Below are 17873 nucleotides of genomic sequence, written 5' to 3'. Positions count from 1 at the left end.
TCGACTAAAACCGGCCGGATTAGCGAGGAACCGGATTAGCGAGGAAGTACTGTAGTAAAATTATTATTTAGTTTTAATTAGGTTAATTAGTATTTCTCGCTTGAATTTCATCCATAATATTTTATTTTTTTATCAACAACTTAATTTTTATACGATATAGTTTTTAACAAAATTAAATTAAAAACATAAATTTATGGCTTAATAATAATATTAACCAAATACTATTATTTAAATTATATTAAAGAACTATAACAATATTAGACACTTTCTTTGCTTTATAAGGTCTTTTATCAAAAGCCTCTACAGGAAGTTATCTTTTGTTTAATAGTAGAATATGTGCTACCCATCTTAAAAATGTCTTCCCTGCAATGTACTTTACTATTTTAGTTTAAATTAAAGTATTATTAATTCGGTATAATTAGTATATATCGTATTCATTTGTTTCTAAGTACTATTCTATTTGAAAAACATAAGTAACTTAAAAAGGTAAAATAAAATGCATTAGCGTTTTTGATTTTAATCATAAACTTATCAGGAAAACACAAAATAATGGAAAACACGAATATAATTAAAACAAAATGAGTCTACACTCCCTAAAGTTTTTAAATAAAAAACTTATAAACTTAGTATTAACGCTACGTACATAGAATTTTTTATATGTATATTTGTACTTATCTCTAATTTGATTTTTTTTAATTTTTGATGTTTCAAGAAGTCGTACCTCAAACAAACATTTGTAATAGGCTAATAAAAAAAACTAGTATTAAAAGTAAATAAATAAGCCTTTAATCCTTTATACTCAAAAGGTTTATTAAAAACAAACTTTTTTTTGTATATAATGTGTTTTAAAGTAATTAAGCAAAGAAATTCGTTAAAAATTTTTGTATTAAAACTTACTCAGCTTTTCTACCTTAACTAAACAAGGTTTAAAAAAATTTTATTCAAATCAACATCTACATACGTAGTACTCAACAATATTTATCAGGTAGAAAATCATTTTTTGTTGTACTATGTTTTCAAGATATTTGACTATCTTAACACAAGAGGATGGGTAGAATTAAAAAATAAAAATAAAATTTTATCACTATTTGGACAAAGTTTTGATGTGCTTTATTTAAATAACCATTAGATGCAGTACCCGCGGTGTAAACTCAAATTTACGAGTGTTAAGTATTAGGATAAAAACTGTACAACTTTAGATAATTTTTATTTGTGACAGAAATTGCATCGTTGTCTTAAATTTAAGTAATGGTAATAATACTACAGCATTTTAGAATTAACTTATTTAAATCCTATTGGAATTATCTATACAAATCACAAACCAAAAAAAACAAGATTAAATCTAAAACATAAGCGTTTGGACAACAATCTTAAACCTTTTTAGATTGACGGAAAGAGAAAAAATTCAAATGCAAAGCAAACATACAGACGACAACAAACAATTTAACCTTATCAATCAATTATAAGATAATAGCTCATAAAGTTAGTTTTAGAAAATCCATTCCAGTAAAAATATTCTATATGCGATCGAGGCGGAGAAAATAGAATGCTAAAAAAAAACACGTTTTTTCCTTTTTTCTAAATTACTACAACCCAAATTAACATATTAGTTTTATCTTTTTTCTAAATAACTGTTTACATAACAAACTTTTAGTTTATCAGTACAATTTTTTTAATCTGCTGCATAAAACATCTTCGTTAAAAAAAATAAACAGACCATTAAACTTTTTTATTAACCTAAACATCATGTTTGTTTTAGATTTCTAGATTAAAGCTTTTCAAGTCGCAAATAACTTAGATGAAATAAAAAGGCCACAGTCTACCAAGAGCTGGTGATCTACGATCGAAGTGTTATGATCACACATCTATGTTCTGGAAGCTTAGAGAAACTTTACGAAGAGCTAGAGTACACTTATAACTAAATCACTAAAATAATAACACATCGAAATACTTTAATTGAATTAGCGTGTATTATTTTTTTTCAACTTTACAAACTTATTAAAGTGAATTTACCGTTACGTTGAAAATGTACAATCAACGGTAACATTTATTAAACCAACTGTATTTGAGAAGTGCTACAACACTACAAAAATTAGCAGGTTTAATATTCAACTTTAAGTTGTATTCATATTTTCTAGAGTAAGTTGATATTTAACTACATACAAGCACCTACAATTTCTGAAGAGAGTCATTTTATTTCAATTTTCATATTCATATGACAAAAAGAGTACATACTCACGAAAATTCAAAAAAGGATTTTAACCACGGTCAAAGCAAAACATAAACTTATAAAATAACAAATTAGTAAAAGGTGTTAAAAAACAAAGTTTAAGTCAAGTTGCAAATACAATGTGGTTGATCGACAACGTTGCCCACAACATATTCAAAACTCAAACGAAGCCGATAATCAGGGGTATTGTCAATATGGTGCACACCAAGACGCGCCAAAGACTCAATAGTCACAAGAGTTCCATCGCAGTTGTGGTCCACAACAAGCTCGTAAGTATCAACGTCATCACCACCTCTGTCTTCCGTATAACAAACTCGAATGTTCACCAGGTTCGCGCCACGAATTGAGGACACGATGTGCTGCCAGAAACATCTCACCGTTTCTATTGTAGTGTTTACGTCATAGTAGTGTTCCACGTCATCGTGAGCAAAATACCGGGAACTTTCAACATGTCGGTTTGATAGATAGAGATAATGGCTTTGACTGACTTGTATTCTCCTGCTACCTTGATTGTTCATGGTTTCCAAGTTAAACGGTAAGCTAGAAAAATGGTTAATTTAGACAACATCCAATTGGTTGCAGAGTTGTAATTAAATACTTAGCTTAAAAATAAACCCTTAACAATAAATAAAAACTAAACAAGTGTAATATTACACCACTTGGAGGTTTAAAAGAAAAATGAAAAATATGTTTTTATGTACTATAAATTTAAAAACGTATACATATCATCTTTAAACTAATTCTGTAGTCATAAAGAGATATTGAATATTTTCTATGTTTGATTTCTACGAAATTTTTTGAAATTATACGAAATCTTTCGAGTCATAATACAGGATACAGTTTAGTGTCATGTCCAGCATTTTATTAATAAATACTTTTTTTTTTTTTATAAATTTTTTTTTAGGTATTTTAAAATCTCAGAATAGCATTGTGTTACCTTAGCTAGTTATTTTTCTTCTCAATCTGTTTCTTTTGTCAGAAAGCAACAGTGACAGTGAGGGGATGTTGTCACTAAAGAGCTAAAATCAATTGAAAAGATTTTAAAAAATTAAAAAAAAATTAACTACAGTTTCTTGTGATTTATAAAATCATAATTGATGTTTTCACAACAAACTAGACTAGTTTTATTTTAATTTTCTTCTATTCAACTATTGATTTAAACTAAAACGATTGAATTGGCACATAATAATATATACTTAAAAGTTTTTTTTAATTTAGTTTTAGATTTTTTTTCTGATAGTTTTTTCTGTGTTTTAAGTGCACATATTTACTGCCATAAACAAAATTTTAGGTTGTAAACTAAGAAAGTATTCTATAACGCTTTTGTATAGTAGTATAAATTTGTTTAGATGTTAATAAAATACATTATGTAATGTATTTAAGTTGATTTAAACAAATAAGCTTATATTTTATGAACATATAATAACTGATTAAACATTCAGTTTCTTAACATACTATATAACTAATTTATTTACGTAATTTTATATAATAATTTATAAATATGTACTGTTTTCTTAAGCATTATAGTAATATAAACAAATTTGATTAATTTTAAGTGGAATGTATTTGTTTAACAAAAATTATCTGCTTTATTTTTTTATCTTTTAATAATCAGTCTTCAGACTTTAACATCAGTTAACAACAAAGTAGTTTTTTATGTTGAACATTTGCTTATACATCACGGTTGAACAGTTACAAACTATAATTATATATTTGTGTTAAGTACAGAAAACTTTTGGGTAAAGATTAGTAAAGTTGTTTACCTGTGTGCGTATTTTGATTGTTTCAGTCCGTTACGTGACAGTTCAAATTCTTAAAAATAAATTCAATGGCTGAAACTTAAAAAACTATCTATACGTTTCAAAAAATTAAAAAATATGTATGTAGGTCTGACCAGTATCTATAAATGTATATATTTTTTAAGACTTATTAAAATAGAATTTCAAAATACTTCCCAGGTCTATACTGCCTGATACATGTTTATTTTACATGCAAACTGTTTTTTAAGAACTGTTTTAGACGTTATTCTAAACATTTGTGCTGCATAAACCGAATATAGGTTTATGCTAAGAAAATAAAATGTTTGTTAAACTGATAGAAGTTAGTTCTCATTGAATTAATAAATTTTAAATTACTATTTCTTTTTAAAACTAAAAAAAAAACTATTTCATGGTTATTTGATCATGTTTGAAAAGTTTTTATTAGAATTCAAAGTAAAAGATAAACTTTAGTGTGGAATACTTTTCCTTTTAAAAGCTGCAGGAGAATATTTTTGAGATAACGTAAAAAATAAGTAAACATGTAAAACTACAACAAAGTTATCTAAATTGTCAACAACTAAAAAAAATTACGTAACTTAAATAGTATTATAGGGATAGATCAATAATTATTAACCTTAAAAACAAAGGCGAGTATTTGATTCAACCAACTTGATTTTGGCAGTTTTTCAGGGATTCATCAGGGGTTCCGACAACGATGTCATCCAAGTTCAGGTCGAAGTAACTCCCCGCTTGGATGGCCTGCCTCGTCGTCAGTATGTTGGTCTTCAAGTTTTTGTAGGTGACCGCCACTTGCGCCGCTATCGAGCTCGCTTGCTTCTGACTCTCTGTAAAGTCGTTTAATCAGATTATTGCACGATTTTTTTGAGTGGATCAAACTAAGTGATGTGAACTAAAAACAACATAACTTTTTCAAGTTGCAAATATTTATACAGCAATAAAAAAATCTTGTAAAAATCTTTATATGAAAAATACAAAGAACTTGTGCTGAGACAAATTTATACTTAATCTTAAATAAGTGCAGGAAAAAAAATATGAGTTGATATTTTATGCAACAAAATGCATGCTTGTTCAAACAAAGTGGGTGGTATCGCATGATGTTTACCTTTACTGCAATATTAAACGCACAAATACTGATTTTTAGCAATTGTACTTACAATAAATAAAGCAAACAAAACTTGTGTGAAAATATTCATCGCATCACGTATAATTTGATTACAGTGCGCTTTTTCTCTGCTAGTATTTAAAATAAACTAATAACGAATACCACATGAAAACATTGATTTTCCGTTTTGTTTAAAAAAAAATTGTTTAAAAGATAACAAGTATTTTATGCAGCAGGTATTTATCATAAATAACATTTGTAAAAACAAATCAAAGTGTGTATGCATCAACAATGATTGCTTTTCTACTCCCAATACTTATAAACTTGATAAAAAAAAAATTGTTCTTTAAGCTTAAAAAAAACTTTATAAAATTAAACATTATAGTTTTTTGAATAGAGATCAATGTGTTCAAACACTTTAAGTTGTACAATAAATGATTATTTGATTTTTCAGTACTAATGCACTGAGTGACAAAAATATTTTATATGATGAGAAACATTACTATTTACGTAGTATCATACATTTTTTAACAGTAATTTTAATTTAAGTATATAATTTTATTGTTAAAATAGGAGACATCTAGAATCGCTTTTCTTGATTGTAAACAATTAAGTTAATAGTAAAATGTTTAACAATTATTTTTTATTTGTTTTTTACCAAGAACTATTTAGACATTAAAATTTATACTTTTACATAAAATGTATGCTTTTTTATCTAACTTTGATTGAAAAAGTGCATCAGACCACTCACACACTAAAGAGTTTTTATAAAAAATATTTTCTAAAAAACTAGATAACAAACCGGCCAACACCAGAGCAAGAGGTTGTCCGGCGTAGTCGATGTTGCCAGCAGAAGTTGACTCGCATCGAACTCGCCAAACCTCGAATTCTTCACGCTTGATGGAAAGTTTGCACCTTTTCATTTTGCATAAGTTGATTATATTTTGATTATACATTTTCCATTGTTTCGATGGAAACAAAAGTCAATAAAATGCATTCCATTGGTGTTGTAGTGTAAAGTGTAAAAGTAGTGAACGAATTTATTTTAAGTCTTAAAATTAAAACTAGAGTGGTTTTAAAATATAAATATTTTTGTTACAGGAATTTACTTGTTAAACATTAACACTTATTTAATGAAATAAACAAACATTAAACGATAAAAACTTTACAAGAATTTAAAGAGTTTATTTTGACTGAAAATGGTTTTATTTAAACTACAAGTAATTCATTAACGTCTATCTCGTAAAATATGCTTATGTTAACACGGATAATACGAGCAAATATTTGATTTTAATACACGAACTAATTATTAAAATTTCAAAGTACTTAAAATTTATTTATTTCAACAAGTTGGTAACATTCTTTTTATACTTTATTTTTTCTATACTCGTTAACAACTTTCTTAACAAAGAGTTTTTTGGAAAAATCAAAATTTATCTCTTGAAACCTTTATAAACCAAGAAAACTTGGGTTTGTTTAAACTTTAATAAACAACATCAAAAATGTACACAGCGCCATTAAGACTTAAGTTAACTAACATGTCACGCTTGATTTTAAAAAAAGCATCGAAACGAACCGGTGATTATTGCGTTGAAGCCGGGTTGGAGGGAGGCGAAGGTGGAGTCGATGACGTCGATGTCGCAGTTCCCCACCTCGGAGAGCACGAACGCGCAGAAAAGCTCGTTGGTGGTGGCCGGTTGATCTGATATATAGTACGCCTGCCCCGACGCCTGTTGTTACATGAGCTGTGAGCTAGTGTATAGTGTACAAGTTTTTTTTTTTTTGCGACACCTAATATAATTACAACGAGACGCCACTGGTATGTACAATTTTGTTTCCTGTTTAAATGATAAACTATAACTGAAAACTTATTCTTTTGAACAAAAACAAAATAAACGATTCGGATTGTAAATAAATGTATTATAAAAGTTTTAAAAATAAACAAAAACAGTGTTAAAATGCTTTTATATCAAAATAAATACATTTTTTAGTTTTACAAAAGAATTAATTGTCATAAAACTATATACATGGTTGCCACTGATCAAGCTGAGAAAAATTTTCTGACTTTTTACCAAAATTTTCCTGTACTTTATAAATCAGTTTTACTTAAATAAATTGTTCACTTAGTTTAATAAAATACTATTCTATTATACTATTTAATATAAAATCCTTAAATTAAAAATCAATTAAAAAAGAATATACTTAAGTAACTGTAAAAAAAGACATAAAAAAGTAAACTATATATCCGTTGTATAAAATATTTCCTCTTATCAGTTAGTATAAAATGTGTAACAAATAAGAATACTCTTATTTACTTTAAACAATTAAACTACTCTACAAAAAATACAAAGAATAAGTAGACTTAATCTTGGCATATACCTCTCTTATAACTTAATTTATAAATTTAAACAACTTTGAAAAAACTATAAAGAGGTAAAGTATACACATTAACTTGTTACATAAAATACTAAACTAACTGCTTAGTTATAAAGAACTCAATTATTTAAACAAAAAACACTTTGACTCTAAAATTATGCTAGATAAACTTTTGTGTATATATCACAGTTTCACTATGGAAGTGTCCTTGCTACAGATTATCAATACTAAAAAGCTTACAAAATCTGCTTGCTCAAGTAGGGTACTTTAACAATATGTTAATAGAAAATTTTTGCAGTTTTATAAATGATATTTTACTAATTTATACCAGGTGAAGGCATTAGAAATAAAATTAAATATTTTTGTAAATTTCTAGGAAAATTTTGGAATTTTTTTCTGACTTTAAAGGACTTTCAATTAATTTTTACCATTTGAAGGCTTTCGAAAACAAGGAATTTTGTAAATTTAAACTTGATCTGACTTTTTTTAATTTTATCAAATTTCTTGACTTTTTTTCAAAACCCCCCCATTTTTTCCTGACTTTTCCTAATTTCCTGACTTTTCCTGACCGAGTGGCAACCCTGTAATAAAAGTTATTTATCCAATAAATTTCCTCTCAGAGCATGAATATTCAGTTTTCACTAAACAATTACAGCTTTAATTATTTTAACAATAACACAAAAAGTTTGTAATTTTTTAATATGTAGGAATAAATACAAGTGGTCTTCACAGTGTGCGCCTGTGCTCACTAATGATCAAATAAATCATTAACTTTGCACGAAAAAATTAGCAAGGTAAAAAAAAACATATCTAATGACTTTTGTTTGTATTTTTCTGATGATAAAGATAATTATAATATAACTTAACGGGTCTTAGCACGCTTTTTATAAATCTATTCACTTCAAGATTATCTTTTAATTCTTAACATTTTATTGTATTCTATAATTTAGTGTACATACAACTTATTTTATAGCAATTTAACGTGAAAAGTTTAAAAGATCAAGACTATTAAGAAAAAAATATTGTATTGTCTCAAAAAAAAGTTTTTGTTATCTTTTAAAACGTGAAAGTTGAAAAGTTTGACATTTTTTTTTAATTACAGCTGAACATATTAACATTAGTCAGTTTTTCATATACAGTTTGACCTGTCAAACAAAAATCTTATAAGTTATTAGTAACTAAAACGGGAACGGGTCAGAAAAGCACGGGTGACATTTTAGCACAGAATTTATTTTGCAATTTTTTTTTATTTGCTTAAATCACATTAGGTACTGTGTTGTTTAAAAACATAAAAACGAACTATGCAACATACAAACTAATAGTTAACAAGCTTTAAATGAGTTAAAAGTTTAAGCTTTAGTTAAAAGTAAAACAAAAGTAAATTTAAAAACTGTTTAATCTACTAGTTTTACTATTTAATTTTAGATGAAAATATTTTGATTTAAATTTAAAGTTTTCGACATAAAACTTTTTTAATAAAGCTAGCAATAAATACAAGCTCTAGAATTATTTAAAAAAAAATTAATGCTTTAACTAATTTTAATAATGCTAAACTTTAAGCGTAAGTTTTAAATAAAAAGTGAGATATTTAAAGATTAAAAACTTTCTTATTTCATTTAAGCTCATTTTAAAAACTTTAGAAAATTTTAAGACGATATTTTTAAAAGTGTTAGAAATTATTTTTACAATTATTTGTTTGTTAAGTTAATTATTTTAAATAATTAAACATTATTTAAATGAAAATTTAAAAAAAATTAAAATTTTCACGTGCAAAAGTGTCACTCTGTCTAAAGTGACGCCGTGCCGAAGTGTCACCTTGTGCTAAAATGTCACCCCGTGCTAAAGTAAAGAGGTGCTTTTCTGACACCAGCCCAACTAAAACTCCTTAAACAAACTTGAACGTTGGAGGAAATTTTTGGAATCGGTTGCGAAACAGGGTAAGTACCCTTGTTGGTGGTGAAAGTTTGCGTGCCCGTCGAAAGCGGTCGTTCGATTTCACGCATGGCTGATTTCAGTTTCGCGTCCACACTTCCGTCCGGCATGCAGGTCAGGAAGAACTGAAAAGTGATTTCGTTTTTCTAAATTAATTACTGGAGTTACAAAAACACAACACGTGTTTGAAACAATTGCAGTTTATGAATAATCAAATAAAGTGTTTATTTAAAAAAAAGTGGTTTGTTTTAATTGATTCTTACTGAACTATTTTGAAACAAGTACTAATCACATATAGTGGAATGATTTACCGTTTTATAAAACTCATAACTTGATTTAAAATTATTTTCTATATTTGTTGTATTAAGCTATACATATTTAAACCTTATAAAACAAGGAAAGAGCAATGTCTTTTTTATTTTCAACAGAAACGTCCACTTCATTTCTTTGCACTGGACAAAGTTCATCACTTAATGTGGATAGAGCAGCTGAAGTAAATATAAAAATGTCATATCTAAAAAACATATGTATATATTTCAATACTACTAGAAACTTTTACATATTTAGTCAATAAACATATTTTACTAAGCAAGAAATTTGTGTCCAGATTAAAAAAAACTAAAATTAATTATCAAAAAAGCTAGTAACAAGGTTAAAAAGATATTAAAAATACTAACACTTAATACAGTAAATTTAGTTTTAAAAACAATCAGACTTAAAAAAAAAACTTAAAACAAAACATCTTATTAACTTTTATCATTTACAATAAAACTATAAAAACATTTTACATTAATTTAATTGTATAATAAAAATATTTAATTTTTATAACGTATATTTCATTTAGTTTAACACAAACACCGATTATAAAAAAAAAAGTTATTTTTAATTTGTAATTAAAAAGCTATTAAGCTATTAAGCTGTTTTAATTATTGACTTTAGAGACTGAACCTCATGATGTTGCCTTAAATGTTAGAGAATGATTAAAAAACACTTTTAAATTAGTACACTGTTTTTGTACACTAACATATGACGCTCACAACTACAATAAGTAAAATGATTACTTTTGAACGTAGACTGGTCGATAGGGCTCCCGGCAAGAACTTTTTCAGTGGCGAAAGCGCGATTGAACTTTTCGCTGATGTTGCCGTAAACAATGCAGACTTGATCGGAAAACTTGCTCTTTTCCGCGTTGACACCCGCCCGGAACGATGCGTTCACATAAGCATGCGAGTTCTGTGCGTTTTAATAAAAATATAATTTTAATCCCACACTGTAGACTTGAGAAAGTGCACTGCTCTAAACTTTAAATCAATTTTGATAGAAACAAATTCTTGCTTGTTATTTTGGTGGGTAACATAAAATTTCAGATGGTTGTTGGCAAAGTTTTGAAAACATTAACCAAGCCTTATTTTTTTTATATAAGCTAATATATTTTGATTAAAAAAAAGAATATATAAAATATTTTAGATTACTTAAACGAGTAAAACTGCTTTTTAGAAATACTATTTTAATGATAATTTTAAATTATTTAAAAAATTTAACTTTATTTTTAATAAAATTAAACAAAAAACAAAAAAAACTTGAAAGATTTTTACTAAAATTAATAATAATAATTAAGAAACGTCACTATAATCCTCTGATTTGTTTTGAATAATTAAAATCAAATCTATGAAACAAAATAACTAATAAAATTTAATAGATAAAAATACCAGAAGTATTGTTTATAGAATTATATAAATATTTATTCATTAATTTAAACAAATATAAAATGTTAAAATTTTATTCAAACAAACATTAAAGCTTGTAAGCCACTAAAAATAATAACATTCAACTCTGTTATTCATGTCGAAACCGTTTAAAAACAGAGCAAAAAAAACCTATGCTTCAATAAACTTAAGTAGACTCTCTTTCTGAATTCGGACTTTTGCAACACATTTTGTCATGATAAATAAACATTATATCGAAAGGCATAAAAATCAAAACAGTACAACAACACACCTGAGACCTGGGCATTATTTTGAAAGTTCTGAAAACGGTCGTAGCTTCGACCTCGCTCGTCGGCACTGCGATCTCCATCGACACCACTACCTGTTCGCATTCAAGTTGTTCATTTTAAAAACTTTATAATCCTTCGTAGTAGCTAAAATAAATTGATCAAATCACTGTAAAGCAAAGAGCTTATTTAAATAACTATGATTAAATTGCAAATTAGACACTCTATTTATTACCAGGTTCCGGTGAAAAAAAAAATCGATATTGTCAATTATTAACAAAATAGTAAACCAATAGTAAACTAAAAATTAATAAGTACTATTTCATTAACACTTGACAACGTTAGAGTAATTTCCACTGAAACCTGGTAACAAATAAAGCATCTAATTCGCGACTTAATCACAATAAAACCTGCCAACCGACTTTCTTCCTCATGTCGCATTCCATGAGCCCTCCCTCCCCAAACAGCTCGTACCGCTCGTACTTGCCACTGTCGCCGTCGTAAACGTTGAAGGCGGCCCGCAGCCCGGCCAGCACCACGCACACGTCCGACGGAAAGTACTTGTGCTCGTGCTTCACCATCACGTTTCCCGCCCACGACGCCACCTGCGACGAAGTTTTGTTCACGCATGAGTAATTTGCACGAGTAAAAATACTGCGTGCTGCTGTATTTCAAAACTGTTATGATAAAAAAAAATCAACGATAATATAACTTGTGTGTGTTTCAGCTGATTGAACAAGATCTTTATATACTATTTGCTAAATGGCATAGGTGCTGCAGATGGTGAAATGTTTTGGTCAATCAAAATAATTAATTCAAATTAATTAATTAATAATTTAAATCAATTGAAACCAAAGTTTCTATTAAATTTCAAACCTAACGTTTCTTATCGTGTTTCCGGCGACTTTCTTCAAGTGACGGTGGGCAGTCGTGAAAATGTGGCCGCCGCTCGCACCGACCAGCAGCTCGGCGAGCCGGTTGATGGTGACAGAGGCGCCCACGCTCAGCACGCCGCCTTCCACTTTGTCATTTCTCATTTCGACGACCTTCGACAGGTCTATTGTCACCGGTGGCTCCGGCTGGCCGGTCGTCTTGAAAATTCCTGTAAAAATTATTTTTTTTTTTGTAAGTTACATCGATGTGTTTTATCTAACACCTAAAACTTATCTACTTAAACAAATAAATTTTAATAATTAAAATATTTTAATACATCACAATTTTAATACATAAGGTAACAAACAAAGTAATTCTGAGCAACTGTCAAGAACCATTTTAAGTTAAAATTTCGACTTTTCGAAGTTTTCGAGCAGCTGAAACAAGACGAGTCGGTGAATATTGTTGGGTCTGACATCAGAGCTTTCAGTTGGTCCAAGCTGGTCGGCTGGTACAACTTTGTCATTTCAGTGTCACGCTTTTTGTTTTTTGCTTTTATTGACAACTCGCCTGCTTTCTTTTGTTTTACACAGGGAAGATCACAGAGGTCCTAAAAAATTGTTGTATAACTAATTATAACTATGAATCCTACAAAAAACATCAGTTTTAGAAAAACATATTAAATTAAATAAATAAAAACACATTATTCGATGCTTAAAAATAGTTTTTATGCCTTTCTAAAAAATAGGTTTCATTTAATGAGTATTTAGATGCACTTTTAGTCTTACAACATAAAGTTTTTTTAATTGATTTGAATATTTACCCACAATGAAACTAGAATTAGGTACTAAATTTTATTTTAAAATCTTTATTTTCATTGAAATTTAAAAAAAAATGAATCACACAGTGAATATTTATAATAAAAAAAATCTATTTGATAATAATAGTACAAAACTGATATTATAATTACATAAACCAGGTATTTAGTTCTATAAAAAAAAGTGGTGTACTTTAATATATAAAAAAATGAATTTTAGTTTTCAAAATTAGCTTTCCTGTATCATTTAAATTTAAGTTACGTTTTTTGTTATTTAAATCTCTATTATCTTAAATAAAAATAACCTGAAATGCAATGGGATCTCAATTAACATTGAAACAAAAAACACAACTCATTTATTCACTTTGTTTATCGCCACGATTTGAATGAAGCACCCAGCAAGTCGCTCTCCATTAACTGCAAGTGAGTTAAAAATATTTTAATATAAAACGTACATGTCACCGTGGAAAACTGGCTAATTTTAAACAAATACCTTTACCAGTACATATGCATTTAAAATTTTAACAGTTACAGTTTGTCGCAAATTTTAAATAAGTAAACTTGATTGTAGTTGTATACAGATCTATATACTTACATATTAACGAAATACAATTAACGTTTTTAAAAGCTGTATAAAAACTTTTATATTTTATAAACCACCATGAATATATATAACATAAATTTATAATTAACAGAAATATAAATAGCATTATGTTACAATTACCTTCAAAGGAGCGAAATCTAAACAAATTATATTTAACTAAGCTCAACTTAAAAAGGAACATTCAAGACATAGATACTAAAGAGCTCCACTGAAACAAAAAGATAAACACCTCATTAACCACTTGTTTGCTAGGTTCTGTTATCCTAGGCCAATTAAATTCAAAACAGATATCTTCTGGTGATGGTTACTATAAACATTTTGAATTTAATTGACTTTTATAGATGACATTGTTTGTTTTGTTATTCAGAACTAGAATGTCTATGGTAACAAATGATACACTCCGTTCCAAAAGAACTATTAAGTGAAGCGTTGCATAACAATGCTTGGTTAATTTAAGTAAACAAAGCATTTCACTAGGGGCTGCAAATGTTTTGTGGTTGTTAAAATTCATAAACAACTAATAAATATTTTCAATGATCTAAATTCGAAAAAGATATGTTTTAAATGTGAAACAACGTACACAGCCATGGTGTGATGAAATAGTATATAAATAATATCACTGAAAGTCTATCTCATCCTATGTATTTTTAGGTAAATACCTAAAATTTACAGGAAATGACAATTAAATTGTTTACAAAATCTGTCACAAAAACTTTTTTGAGTTTTAAGAATTTTTGGTCACATGTTTTCTAAAAATTGTTACATTTTTTTTTGCAAGGAGCGTTTTCTGGAAGTTTTAGTAAATCAGTAACTATTGAGAAAGATTAATAGGTAGTTAACTTTAAAAAGGCAGTATATAAAAGAGAGAGTGTATTTGTTTTGAAATTTTTTGCTAAGTGAGCAATTATGAAAATAAGCTTGTAAAAAAAAACATTTATGAAATCAATATGCTAAAATTAGTTGTACACTAAAAAAATTATTATTCAACAAATAGGTCCATAACACTAAGTAAAATGTTTATTAATAATAAGACTTACCTGTAAAATTTGTAAAACAAAACATTGGTTACATGTCAATTCAGTTTCAGACAATTCAAATTTCAACAATTCAAAGTTTGAAATTTAATTTTAAAGGACCATAACTAAAACGTAATATGTAATTTACTACAAACTTTTTATTCATTAATTCTTTATTAATATTTTTGGATATATGTCTAAACTAGCTTTAAAATATAATAATATTTCATAACTGTTTTAATAAATATTTTTTCCAACAAAAAAAATGTAGGTATCACAATTGTTGGAATTTGAATCATGTGAACCCCAAAATATTATTAATGTTTTCAACATACATAATCTAATATTTTGCTGCATAAAACTAACCTAAAAGCAGACTGTCTTTCTGACAGAAATGACAACCACAAATTGTAATTCTAGGAGTGGTAGTGGTACATCTTTTCTGTCCGAACTGGCAATTCACCAACTTCCTTCTGTGTTTAATTTAAAATACTATTAACATCTCAACTATTGTTTTACACTTAATATGTATTGTTTAGTTGTGTCTTATACATTTACTCTTTTGTTTTATGAGCATTGAGCAGTTAATTTATTGAAATTTCTTATATAAGTTATTGAATATTGTTTAAATTCCTTTGAAATTTCTACCTGTGAAAGACATAATTTATTTAATTTAAATAAATCAGACGTGTTGCAACTTATCTTTCAAGTTTACATATATTTACTTTGCTTAAGTTTCTAAGGATAACAAAAAAAAATTGTAAAAGCAATTAAGAGTGTTAAATATCTTGTGTAAAAAAGTTAAACTTTTAATATAGTTATATTTTTGATAATGGCTTAGAATGTATCTAAATTACCTATTATACATTCTATAAATTTGTTATATTTCATATGAGCAATCCAACTAATTTTCTTTTAATTTCAAACAGTATAACAAACTAGTAAATATAGTATGTATTATGAAATATAACTACATACCAGATCAGTTTATGTATTTCTATAGTATTTTTTACTTGAGGATGAGACTTTAAAAATAATCTTTAAGTTAAATAAAGTATACTTTAACTTATGGTACTTTTTACAGTTCAAAAACTATTATGTAAATAGAAAGATATTCTGTACTAAAAAAAGTTAAACTGACATTTTTTTTTATTTTGTTATAGCAAGTGTTCTCACAAGTACAACAAATAAAATTAAGTTAAAACATTTTAAAATCATTTAAAAACAATAAACCTAAAATACTAAAACATGAAATTTTTAGAATTAAATTTATTACAGTGTACATATTGAAAAGTCAGTTAAATAATCACTTATCTGTTTGTAGCAGTATAGTATTTTGAAACCTAAAAATGTTATTTCATAATATGCTAACACCTTTCAAAACTAAGCTTAACTTATTAAAACAACAATCACCTTAGGTGTGTAGCAACACTGGAATTTTTCATTGAATACACGTTGTGTCATCAAAACGCTTTAGCTAGTTAAACATCTTGTTTCATTGACTACCTGTAATCAACGCAGAATGTAAGTGTTTATGGTTCTATATTTATATTCCATTTTTATGATGTTTAAAACACTGTTGGTAAAACTTCTTGGTTAATTTTTGTCTGTAATCTATGTGACAGTTTTAACTTGTAATGGTAAGTGTTTCAAATGTGCATGCTGACCAGGGTTTGCAAAAGTTAGTTTTATTTTTGTTAAACATATAATCAATATAGTTTTGATGAAGCATTTATCTAAAAAAAAATCATAATATTTCTTTAAAAAAAATATACTTTATTGTAGATAAACTGATTAATTTTAGTTGCAATCAGTGTTTGATTTTAGTAAAAGTTCTATATCAAAAACCTTTTTTATGATTAAGTCATCTAAATATAAGTCATGGACTTATTGTAAAAACTTGAAGAACATTAGTTAAAATTTGAGGTAAAATTACATTTTAATTAAGCCTTTGTTTGCTTTCTAGTCTGTGCCTTCAATGTGAAACCTAAGGAACTAAGTGGCTTTGATTACTTAAGGGCATAGGGGGGTCCAACATTTTTTTTACTAAAAATAACATTGTATCTTATATAAAAGTTTTAAGTACAAGCTACAAGCCAGTTTTTATAGAATTAAAAAATCTTATTTAACTTTTGAGATTTTGTAATTTCTATAAAAAGTTTTCAGGAAATGTTCCTTTTGTAATTTAGAAGACTTTGAATGTTGAAATTTCGAAAATATTAAAAAATAAAAATTTTAGATAAAAAAAACAAAAAAAAATAGGTGGTTTTTTTTAATAAAAATTTTATTTTTTAAAATTAAAAAATAAAACCTGCATTCAATCTTTTTAAAATTTAATAATACACTTTCTGTAAAAATTTGAAGAAGATTGCTTAAAAAATGAAGGAGGAGATAGATTTTTAGTGAAATGGTCTTTTTTTCCATTTTAGTTTGCGCCTTCGATTAGGAACCTATTGATGTCACCAACTTTGATTGCTCATCTCAAAAAATACTTTGAATTTTTTCAAGCGGTTAAAAATGTCTGATATTTCAGATAAAATTCTATAAAATAAGATCAACTTGTAAAAATCAAGGTGGACCCCCCTATGCCCTTAAACTCTCAAAAGTTGCTTTAGTTTATTTAAAGGCCATATATGAGTCCAACATATTTTAAACAAAACATAAAATTGGCTTTTATTTGAAAAAATTAGTAAATTACGTAGGTTTTTAAAGAATAAAAAACTTAACTTATTTTTAAGCCTTGGTAGACTCATTAAATTCTAAGAATTAACTATGTTAAGCTAACAAAAAGATAGATATTAAGGCCATAAGGGGAATAAGCCATGTTTTTTACAAGTTGATCTTATTTTATAGTTGTTTCTAGGCTTCAAGATGCTTTTTATCATTTTAAAAAATTCGAATTATTTTTTGAGATATGACCAGTCAACGTCGGGCCACATAATAGGTTCCCTATGGAAATGGAAATCTAAAAAAGCAAAAAAAGACTATTTTGTTTAAACTTTTCAAGCAATCTTCTTCACACTTTCACAGTTTAATCTTTATAAAATAACAAAAAAAAACATTACTTGTGAATTTAAAAAAATTTAAATAGAATTTTTTTTTTTGAAAAAAAAAAAAAAATTTTTTGTCATAAAATTTTTATTTTTCAA

The 17873-nt window shown here is 27.0% G+C and overlaps 1 protein-coding gene across 1 annotated transcript; it reads right to left on the bottom strand.

Annotated features, from left to right (window-relative positions):
* Nucleotides 1-4650: 4650 nt before the first annotated feature.
* Nucleotides 4651-15197, bottom strand: LOC145846797 (uncharacterized; the record flags this gene model as incomplete). Its single annotated transcript, XM_082953409.1, has 12 exons — nucleotides 4651-4835; nucleotides 5916-6028; nucleotides 6686-6843; nucleotides 9385-9546; nucleotides 9806-9909; nucleotides 10483-10654; nucleotides 11420-11509; nucleotides 11825-12019; nucleotides 12296-12516; nucleotides 12705-12897; nucleotides 13469-13521; nucleotides 15091-15197. Coding segments are annotated over 12 exons (1753 nt in total), but the record flags the coding sequence as incomplete, so codon positions are not given.
* Nucleotides 15198-17873: the final 2676 nt, after the last annotated feature.

The sequence above is a fragment of the Thalia democratica genome, unplaced genomic scaffold (assembly GCF_965202585.1).
Source record: "Thalia democratica unplaced genomic scaffold, ktThaDemo2.hap1.1 HAP1_SCAFFOLD_640, whole genome shotgun sequence".
NCBI classification, from domain to species: domain Eukaryota; kingdom Metazoa; phylum Chordata; class Thaliacea; order Salpida; family Salpidae; genus Thalia; species Thalia democratica.
This window is presented reverse-complemented; position numbering and strand designations above follow the sequence as displayed.